Source organism: Triticum aestivum, chromosome 7D, assembly GCF_018294505.1.
Source record: "Triticum aestivum cultivar Chinese Spring chromosome 7D, IWGSC CS RefSeq v2.1, whole genome shotgun sequence".
Taxonomy (NCBI): domain Eukaryota; kingdom Viridiplantae; phylum Streptophyta; class Magnoliopsida; order Poales; family Poaceae; genus Triticum; species Triticum aestivum.
The window spans coordinates 72,448,363-72,459,572 of NC_057814.1; the positions used below are offsets into that span (position 1 = coordinate 72,448,363).

Consider the following 11,210-nt stretch of genomic DNA (forward strand, 5'->3'; position numbering starts at 1 on the left):
GTAGATTCCTGTTAGCTTCTCGGGGCGGCGATGTCTGGTGCCAGATTCCTTGAATTAATTTAACAGCCATGACTGACTTCGGGGCACTGGCCCTTAAGGCGCAGGTGCGTAAAGACTTTCCGGTTGAGGTCGACCAGGTAAGGCCAGCCCGGGTATAGTAGCAGCGACAACAACGCGTCAGCTGCTCTTTCCGACCCAAGAGATGCCCCCAACAATTTGTACTACCGCCTGCTTAAACAGATTCTTTGAGCGCCGAGCTCTGCGCAGCCTACCTCTTGGACGGCCCGTCGGTCCGTTTCTTCCTTCGTCAAGCTCACTTCCGAGCGGCAGTCTGCTAGAGAGGTGAACACTTTCTGCTAGAGGGGTAACACTTTGCACCATTGCTTGTTTCCTCCAGGAAAATACGACTAGTTTTCTCTGCCGGTCGACGATCACTGACGATTAGTAGCTTCCCCTTTGGATTTTGTGTGTGACTCCTTTTTTGTTCCCAGCGAGCACTGAGATGAGATTCCTGTGTGTCCCTCCCTTCCCCTAGTAGTCCTAGAATGATTTCATCCCATTTGGACTCCACGATGTTGCTCCAGTACGACTACCGTATATCTGTTCTTTTTCTGCTCCTCCATGAAACAGAGTGTCTCTTCTTCTGTCTAACCTGTTTCGTGTTCATGGCTGGCGCAGGGCAGAAACGGGAGCTACTGGTCCACCTCCAACCACCACCAGACGGGGATGGGTTCCCTCACAAGTAAACTCTCTCATCGGCTTCTTCACGCTGCATCGCTTTCTGCAGCCAACTGAAATCTGGGAACGCCATCTGACTCCAACACTCTGTAACCACATTTCAGGTTCTTCCTGGGTGACGAGCTTGTGTGGGAGCCCGATATGCTCCGGCCAAGACGCCACCTCATGCGCTTTGAAGCAAATGTTCGACTCCTCCACCTGCACCAACCATCTGGTGGCCACCGGCATCGCCGCGCTGCTCGTGCTCGCGCTCGCACTCCAGGTGCTTGTGAAAATTCCGCACAGCAGAGCGTCTGCGCGGCAGCTCGTCACGCTCGGCTCACCGCTGCACCTCTCTGCCGTGGTGTTCACCGGCTGCTTGGGTTTGGTTTATCTTGGGCTAGGACTCTGGATGCTGGGGAGTGACTTCAGTCAGGATGCCTCTGTTGTTCACCTTCCACATTGGTGGCTTGTGACGTCATCTCAGGGTCTGAATCTGATCCTTACCAGCTTGGCTTTCAGCATCAGGCCTCGCTTTCTTGGCGCAGGATTCGTCAGGTCTTGGCCGGTCTTGCTGACCGTCTATGCAGCATTCGTTTGTTGCTCTTCAGTTGTTGTTATTGTTGCAGAGAAGATGATCACCGTCAAGGGCTGTTTGGATGTTCTGTACTTTCCAGGTGCAGTGGTCCTCCTCATTTATGGCATTCGGCACAGCCATGACGAAGAGGGCTATGGAGAAAGTGGCAATGGTTTATACAAGCCCCTCAACACGGACACAGACGGTGAGGCAGCTGATTCTGAGGCTCATCAGGTCACTCCCTTTGCTACTGCTGGTTTTTTCAGTGAGATGTCGTTTTGGTGGTTGAATCCTCTGATGAAGAAGGGCTATGAGAATCCCCTTGAGGACAAAGACATGCTTCTTTTAGGCGCCACAGATCGAGCGCAAAACCAGTACTCGATGCTCATGGAGAAGCTGAATTGCAGGAAGCAGTCGCCGGCGCACGCCACACCATCATTCTTCTGGACTATTGTTTCTTGTCACAAGCGTGCCGTCGTGGTCTCGGGTTTCTTTGCTTTGCTCAAGGTTCTCACCTTATCCACTGGCCCAGTAATTCTCAAGGCATTCATCAATGTATCACTTGGGAAAGGGACCTTTAAATACGAAAGCTATGCGCTGGCTGCATTATTGTTCGTCTGCAAATGCTGTGAATCATTGTCGGAGAGACAGTGGTATTTCCGCACTCGGAGATTAGGACTGCAGGTGAGGTCACTCCTGTCAGCAGCTATTTATAAGAAACAACAGAAGCTATCAAACTCCGCAAAAATGAAGCACTCTTCTGGACAAATTATGAACTATGTGACCGTCGATGCCTATCGGATTGGGGAATTCCCATATTGGTTCCATCAAACATGGACAACAATTGTTCAGCTTTGCATTGCTCTGGCAATTCTATACAATGCGGTTGGTGCTGCAATGATTTCATCATTGGTTGTCATCATTCTCACTGTACTCTGCAATGCTCCACTGGCCAGATTCCAACACAAATTTCAGAGTAAACTTATGGAAGCACAAGATGTGAGATTGAAGGCCATGTCTGAGTCACTAGTTCATATGAAGGTCTTGAAACTTTATGCATGGGAAGCCCACTTCAAGAAGGTCATCGAGGGGTTGAGGGAAGTTGAGTACAAGTGGTTGTCAGCATTCCAGCTTTGGAGGGCATACAACAGTTTCTTGTTCTGGGCTTCTCCTGCTTTGGTTTCTGTGGCAACCTTTGTAACATGCTATCTTTTGAAAATCCCTCTTGATGCTAGCAATGTATTCACCTTTGTGGCAACTCTACGTCTCGTGCAAGACCCAGTTAGGACGATACCGGATGTTATTGCTGTTGTGATACAAGCTAAGGTTGCTTTCACTCGGATATCAAAGTTCCTTGATGCACCTGAGCTAAACGGGCAAGTTAGGAAGAAATATTATGGTGGCATTGATTACCCTATAGCGATGAATTCGTGTAGCTTCTCGTGGGATGAGAATACATCAAAACAAACTCTAAAGAATATAAATCTCGCAGTCAAAGCTGGAGAAAAGGTTGCAATTTGTGGAGAGGTTGGATCAGGAAAGTCGACACTTTTGGCGGCTGTACTCGGAGAGGTCCCCAAAACTGAAGGCACGGTATGTTTTTTTCTTACTAACTTCATCTTCTAATGAAATAGCTGCCATACTCAGAATTTAGACATTTATACATGTTTAAGATAAACATAGCCTGTTGACAACAGTGTCAAGTTCCGTTTGCAAAGTTGTCGTGAGAATTATATATGGTTGACAATATTTGCCAACATGAAGTATGTTCATCAATTCATTTTTTTCCTAACAACTTAATATACAATTATTTATCTTCGGATAAACATTTCAGATCCAAGTCTGTGGGAAAATAGCATATATTTCTCAGAATGCATGGATCCAAACAGGAACTGTGCAAGACAATATTCTCTTTGGATCGTCGATGGACAAGCAAAGATACCACAACACACTTGCGAGGTGCTCATTGGTCAAGGACCTTGAATTGTTGCCATATGGAGATTGTACTCAAATTGGAGAGAGAGGAGTAAATCTTAGTGGTGGTCAGAAGCAGCGCGTCCAGCTTGCTCGTGCACTATACCAAAATGCAGACATCTATCTTCTTGATGACCCTTTCAGTGCTGTTGATGCCCATACAGCCACAAGTCTCTTCAATGTAAGGATCATATTTATCAGATGCAGATTATATTACTATTTGTTTCTGAACGGTTTTACAAAACTCTTTTCTACAGGAATATGTCATGAGTGCCCTATCAGACAAGACCGTTCTTCTGGTGACTCACCAAGTGGATTTTCTACCTGTATTTGACTCCATTTTGGTATCTCTCTCCACTTCAAAAAAGTCACCATATGATGATATTTATCTGTAATTAGCTTTATTTATTTGTTGATGTCATCTAAATGATTCTTGGCAGTTAATGTCAGATGGACAGGTTATTCGGTCTGCACCTTATCAAGATCTATTGGCAGATTGTGAAGAATTTAAAGACCTTGTAAATGCCCATAAAGATACTATGGGTGTTTCGCATCGTAAGAACAACATACCCCATCAAAGATCTAAGGAAGTATCAATAAAGGAGACAGATGGTATTCATGGAAGTAGATATACAGAGTCTGTGAAGCTATCACCGGCATATCAACTAATCAAGAAAGAGGAAAGAGAAACAGGGGATGCAGTTTTCAAGTCTTATATGCTTTACCTGCGCCAGAAGAAAGGCTTCCTGTATTTCTTCTTGTGTATGATTTCTCACATAATTTTCGTAGCTGGGCAGATACTACAGAATTCATGGATGGCTGCTAATGTCCAAAATCCTCATGTTAGCACACTGAAGTTAATTTCTGTGTACATTATTATCGGAGCTTGCACAATGATCTTCTTGCTATCAAGATCTTTAACAGTCGTTGCTCTTGGGATCCAGTCATCAAGATCCTTATTTTCCCAGCTACTCAATTCATTGTTCCGTGCACCAATGTCCTTTTTTGATTCTACACCTCTAGGAAGGGTTCTTAGCCGGGTAAGAGTTCTTAAACGAATGGTGATACAACAAGTTACAGAGATTTTCTCATGAGGGATTAACTTGTTCCCTTTTCCTTCTAATGCAGGTCTCTTCAGATTTGAGTATCGTTGACCTTGATATTCCATTTGCATTAGTGGTTAGCCTTGGCACCAGCTTAAATGCATGTAGCAATCTAGGGGTATTGGCTGTTGTTACATGGCAAGTTCTGTTTGTATCCGTGCCAATGATAGTTTTGGCAATTAGGTTGCAGGTAATTGGTATGCCTTTGTTACTTTATGGTTAATCCTCATTTCTTTGATTATTTGAATTCATTCACACTTCACAGTTTTGCACTCAAAGTTTTAATAAGTGAAGCCTGTTGTGTTTGGTCATGCAGAGGTACTATCTAGCATCGGCCAAGGAATTAATGCGGATCAATGGTACTACAAAGTCCGCCCTAGCGAGTCACTTAGGTGAATCGATTGCAGGGGCTATAACGATAAGGGCCTTTGAGGGAGAAGATCGTTTCTTTGCTAAAAATTTGGATCTTGTTGACAAGAATGCCAGCCCATATTTCTGTAATTTTGCAGCAACTGAATGGTTGATTCAACGTATAGAAATAATGAGCGCCGTAGTTCTTTCTTCTTCTGCCTTTGTCATGGCTCTTCTTCCTCAAGAAACTTTTAGCCCTGGTAAGCAATTATATGAGCACCACGTTGCTTCAAATAAGCTTTTGCTACGAGAACATACTTGATACTCCCTCCATTCTGGAATAGATAACGTTTTAGACATGACATGGGTCTCCAAGAAACTAATTTGACCATTACATACTATGCAATTAATATTGACAAAAAATCCAATGATAGTATTATGACCTTACTAGTCCAAATACCTTTTTTTTTATACAATAGTAAAGTTTAAAAAGTTATTTTTGCGGAAGAATCTTTCAATCTATTCATCATCTGTCATGGTAGTACAGAGAACATCAGAAGTAACAAAAATTACAACCATGTCCGTGGATCACCTAGCGACGACTACAAGCACTGGAACGAGCCGAAGGTGCGCCGCTGTCATCGCCCTTCCTTGCCGGAGCTGGGAAAACGTTGTTGTAGTAGCAGTCGGGAAGCTGTGGTGTTAAGGCTCCACAGGACCAGCGCACCAGAACAACAAACGTCACAGATAAAGAGAAGCAAGGATCGGAAAGATCAAACCTATAGACACACGACAAGAGACATGCAAAGATTGGATCCAAATAGATCCACATGCCCTCCGACGACGGTAGACGCAACATCAAGATGGGGATCAAACATGGGAGATATTATTCCTACTAGGGACATCGCCGCCGCCGCACAGCCCCAACCAAGACGCTGAACCAAACAAGAACGAGAGGGGGATCCCTCCCGCTGGCGGGGGGTCGGGATTCAATGCACCTCCACGGCCCAAAGGCCATCGGAGGCAACACGGACCATCGGCCATGGCGACAGGAGAAGGAGAAACCCTAGTCGCCTGGGAGTAGCTTCTTGGGGAGGAGGAAAGGAAAGATGCCTAAAGTGTGAAAGTTTGATTGAATGCCTTCTCGAATGTTACACTCTGAGGTAGTAATGTTTATTATTGCAAGAAAATTATATTTACCACCCTCGGCTGGGCAGAACATTATGAACATAAAACTCCGTACATTTCTCAAGCCACCACCTGTTCTGATGATTTTATGGATAAGTTTGTATTTTTATGAAGATGCAATTCTAGTCCTAATGCTTATGCACCGGAGTTAACTAAATAAAGTATTTGATATCATTCAGTTTGTGCCATTACAAATAGTAGCACTAATTAGTTCCTTGCTTTCATACTTGCACAGGTTTTGTGGGAATGGCATTGTCCTATGGTCTTTCGCTAAATACATCATTTGTTTCCTTTACTCAAAGCCAGTGCAACCTTGGGAATCAAATAATCTCGGTGGAACGGGTGAGCCAATACATGGACATACCAAGTCAAGCAGCAGAAGTCATTGAAGACAATCGACCATTACCAGATTGGCCCCAAAATGGCAATGTGGAGATTAGGCATTTGAAGGTAATCAAATGTAAATACTTACACATAAACCTTACAAGGTAAAATAAAATCCTACCTATTAACACTTGTGACAATGTATGTGATGGATTTTCATTTTAACAGATCAGGTATAGGATAGATGCTCCCCTTGTACTACATGGAATCACTTGCAATTTTGAAGGTGGAGATAAGATTGGTATAGTTGGTCGAACAGGAAGTGGCAAGACAACGTTAATTGGTGCATTGTTTCGCCTTGTTGAACCTGATGAAGGGAAAATATTTATAGACTCTGTGGATATCAGTATGATAGGCTTACATGATCTGCGGTCGCGTTTGGGTATCATTCCACAAGATCCAACACTTTTTCAGGGTACAATAAGATACAATCTAGATCCTCTTGGGCAATTCTCAGATGAAAAAATATGGGAGGTAAGATTCTACACAGCTAACTATGTTGTTTTTCCTCATCTTACGCAATGATAAAATAGGATTGTGATGACAAGGTATGACACCGAAAGAACCTGATGCAATGTTTAATCATGAGGTCATCCTCTTTTAGTACTATGGCAATTCAGCTTGATTACTTTGACATATACCTAACGATTTCAGAAAGTTCAGCACATTAACAAAATGGGGTGAATAAATTTAATTAGAGGAATCTCAAATGACAAGTTGCATTTCTCATAAGAACTAGATTCCCTAGGAGGAACTAGACAACTTTTCACTTATGGAAGAAATTGGCACCCGAATTTGACTTGAGGAGAACTCAGATGTGGGTGATGACCTCCCAGTCTCCCACCAACTGAAGTGGTTACTCCATTTATTATTGTGCTTGCAGGTTCTTGCCAAATGTCAACTTCTTGAAGCTGTCCAGGAGAAGGAACAGGGACTGGATTCACATGGTAGGAAACTTCACTTTCATCTATACTTTGGTTTCTGGAGTTCATCTTTTGAAACTAATAGTGTGTAAACAGAAAAGCTCTAATCATTTCAAGAATTCAAAATAGGTGTGAAAATACATGTGCCAATAAATATGTCAAATTGTTAGTAGTCATATGCGTATTAGCTATATCCTTGTGGTTGCATGATGTTTGGTATTATCGCATCCATAGTACTGATCAAGATCCTGTCATAATAGTTGTGGAAAGTGGGTCAAACTGGAGCATGGGCCAAAGGCAGCTCTTCTGCCTGGGACGCGCACTTCTGAGAAGGTGTCGTATCTTAGTTCTTGATGAAGCCACAGCGTCTATAGACAATGCAACAGATGTTCTCCTTCAGAAGACGATCCGGACAGAATTCAAATATTGCACTGTTATTACAGTTGCCCACCGTATACCAACAGTTATGGACTGCGATATGGTACTTGCAATGAGCGACGGTATGTTTCTCTTGCCGGCAAATTATAAGCAATGTAATGTTTGTTTTTTGGTGAGGATGCCAAATTGATAGTGGATATGTCCCATACTGATGAGCTATATATGAATACTTCCAGGGAAAGTAGTGGAGTTTGACAAACCTGCAAAGCTCATGGAAACTGAAGGGTCTCTCTTCCGCGAGCTGGTCAAGGAGTATTGGTCATACACTTCGAACACAAATATCTAGAAGAGATTATCTCGAAGTATTGGGCTATCTCTTGCTACAACAAATTCTATGCAGTATCATGGTGGGCCATCGCTGCCCTTTGGAATTGATGAAGGTAAACAGAGTAGATTCCTGAAGATTTCCTTGCCCCAGTAAACGGGAAGGACTAAATCTGTGACCCTGCCAACCGTTCGGAATTGTAAGGCTCATAGTATCATTAGCATGGTCATAGTAGCTCATCAAACTTGAGCATATGTGTCTACTTACAATGTTATGGTAGAATCTTTTCCTGATTAGCTAGTGCATGTATTCACTTGCGCGTCGTTTATGCTGAATGCATCGACTACGGACGAGGTTTCATGCGATTGGTTTTGGTTGTATATGATTTGATGTACTTCTCCAATGAAATTCAGCTTCCTTTTCTTGTTAACAGCTGCCTATTTATATTGCGATGTACAAAAACATTTCAGCAGGCATTCGAAAGAAACCAGAGCTGGCAAGCAGCGCAGCTCCTCTGTCAAATCTAACCGCGCTTCCTTACTGAAACACTACCTCACTTCATGGCCTGCTGGATTCGCCGAGGTGGGAAATCAGCCGATCAATTGCAGTCACTGACATGTTGTTTAGTAGCTCTTCCTCTAGTACATTATCTGCAGAGACAACTACTGCTTCAGCAATCTGAGCCGAGATGTTTGAAAGAGAACCATTGGTGCTGTACATTAACAACACAAGAGCTTTCATCCGGAAGCAATTAGGTCCTTCAGTTATTGTCTTGAAATTTCTTTAGCGATCTAACCGTCGCTGCACTTTGGAGTTGCTGAAGCTAAACGGAGTAAATTCCTGAAGATTTCCTTGCTCCAATAAATGGGAGGGACTTCAGATCTGCAATCCTGCTGACCATACTGATTTGTATGGTTAAATGGAATTGCTTTTGTGGTTAAGAACTGCCAATTTATATTGCGATGTAAGGTTTGCTTGTACACTGTATTTTCTTTTACTTTCTTTTAGCTTTCTCTAAACCTTGGAACGCTACATGTTGTGTTTTCATTAATCCAATGGAACCATGGAGCGCCTCCCTGATAATCTAAAAAAAACATGATCTGTTTGAGATAGGAACTGGGGGCGGTAGTATAGATGGGGATCCAATACGTTCCCAGTGTGCTGCTGTTTAATTTATGGCTATGAGGAAAGTTTCAAGTGAAGGCTATATGTAATTCACCAAAAGGGAAGATGGTCAAGTTATTCCCTGTTAAATTAAATGGTAAAATAAATTAGGTTTTGGTTTGATTTAATGAAATGAGGGTCATTCCAAAATTAATGGAATAATTATTGTAGCTTCCTAATAATATTGGAAGGCCAAATATAGGTTTTGAAGAGAGTTCACCGTGTGACATCCTCAATTTCAAATAGTTTACAAATCTATTCATTTTATTGAATTGCATTTTAGTTAGGGTTTGCATTTAACTGATATTGAGGGTTTAATTCAACCTCATTTGAAGTTAAAGCACGATGACATGAGGATATGATACCATTTTGATGTACAAATGATATCATGATGCTGCAAAAAGAAATAACAATCATATTTAAATATGTCATTACTCTGGGTTGTCACAATATTACTCGTAGCACCAGAAAGAAGATAACATAGAGTAACATGCAATGCCTTGAGATATAAATATTTGTAGGTTGATATTCTACTGGCAAATGTATCAGATGTGTAATACCTTGGACACGACCATGCAGCCATCAGGCACAAGCAAAGTTTTAAATAACAAGCTATGACAAATAGCAGTAGAAGCGAACATTAACCAATCGAGATGACCATGGCCAAAGGAGTGAGAACCAAAGCTCAACAAGTACCCCCTAAAGTGATCTAAAACATCTTATATTTATTTACAGTTAAACTAAGTTTTTCAAAGGAAACTGTAGGGGAGATCTCAACAGTAAATTTTTATTAATAAGAGAAATATATATAAGGGGGTATTTACATCGATAAGAAATATGAGGTGCTTGACTATGTGATCTTAAGTATTTGACGTTAGGCTTTTCCCGATTAGGAGTTTATAAAGGCTCTTGCTTTTTAGCTTGCGGAGGTAGAGTAGGTTTGAAGTATCACGTTTTGTATTGATGGCTTAGGCCCAAAGTTTGTATGGAGATATAGACTCAAGCATGGTCCTTGTCATTTTATAGGTATCTGATTCTTTCTCTCCGCCACACCATTTTGTTGAGGGACATATGTGGCGATATATTGGTGTTTGATCCGCTCATCACCCAAGAACTCATCCATAGTACAATTCTTAAACTCGGTGTCATTGTCACTTTAGATAGGGAAGATCTCTTGATTATGTTACATTGAGCTTCCTTGGCAAACATTAATCAAGTTGAAGGAAAAGTGCCCTAGAGGCAATAATAAAGTTATTATTTATTTCCTTATATCATGATAAATGTTTATTATTCATGCTAGAATTGTATTAACCGGAAACATAATACTTGTGTGAATACATAGACAAACAGAGTGTCACTAGTATGCCTCTACTTGGCTAACTCGTTGATCAAACATGGTTATGTTTCCTAGCCATTGACATGAGTTGTCATTTGATTAACGGGATCACATCATTAGGAGAATGATGTGATTGACTTGACCCATTCCGTTAGCTTAGCACTTGATCGTTTAGTATTCTGCTATTGCTTTCTTCATGACTTATACATGTTCCTATGACTATGAGATTATGCAACTCCCGTTTACCGGAGGAACACTTTGTGTGCTACCAAACGTTACAACGTAAATGGGTGATTATAAAGGTGCTCTACAGGTGTCTCCAAAGGTACTTGTTGGGTTGGCGTATTTCGAGATTAGGATTTGTCACTCCGATTGTCGGAGAGGTATCTCTGGGCCCACTCGGTAATGCACATCACTATAAGCCTTGCAAGCATTGTAACTAATGAGTTAGTTGCGGGATGATGCATTACGGAACGAGTAAAGAGACTTGCCGGTAACGAGATTGAACTAGGTATTGAGATACCGACGATCGAATCTCGGGCAAGTAACATACCGATGACAAAGGGAACAACGTATGTTGTTATGCGGTTTGATCGATAAAGATCTTCGTAGAATATGTGGGAGCCAACTGAGCATCAAGGTTCCGCTATTGGTTATTGACCAGAGACGTGTCTCGGTCATGTCTACATAGTTCTCGAACCCGTAGGGTCCGCACGCTTAAAGTTCGATGACGGTTATATTATGAGTTTATGTGTTTTGATGTACCGAAGGTTGTTCAGAGTCCCGGATG

General features: G+C 42.1%; 1 protein-coding gene across 3 annotated transcripts; it reads left to right on the forward strand.

Annotated features, from left to right (window-relative positions):
- On the forward strand, positions 1-8,995 carry LOC123168255 (ABC transporter C family member 10). Of its 3 annotated transcripts, XM_044586129.1 has the most exons (14): positions 21-342; positions 492-583; positions 679-742; positions 843-2,887; positions 3,129-3,449; positions 3,526-3,612; positions 3,709-4,308; positions 4,397-4,561; positions 4,688-4,982; positions 6,146-6,360; positions 6,463-6,768; positions 7,178-7,241; positions 7,478-7,717; positions 7,832-8,995. In XM_044586129.1, the coding sequence occupies exons 3-14, from the start codon at positions 727-729 to the stop codon at positions 7,939-7,941; spliced, it is 4,464 nt and encodes a 1,487-aa protein (XP_044442064.1). In that variant the 5' UTR covers positions 21-342; positions 492-583; positions 679-726; the 3' UTR covers positions 7,942-8,995. The 3 variants fall into 3 exon arrangements, 2 of the variants coding, with proteins under 2 accessions (XP_044442064.1, XP_044442063.1); XM_044586128.1 differs by lacking the exon at positions 492-583; XR_006484271.1 differs by lacking the exons at positions 6,463-6,768; positions 7,178-7,241; positions 7,478-7,717; positions 7,832-8,995 and adding an exon at positions 5,270-5,885 and having other exon boundaries at positions 1-583.
- The last annotated feature ends 2,215 nt before the right edge of the window (positions 8,996-11,210 follow it).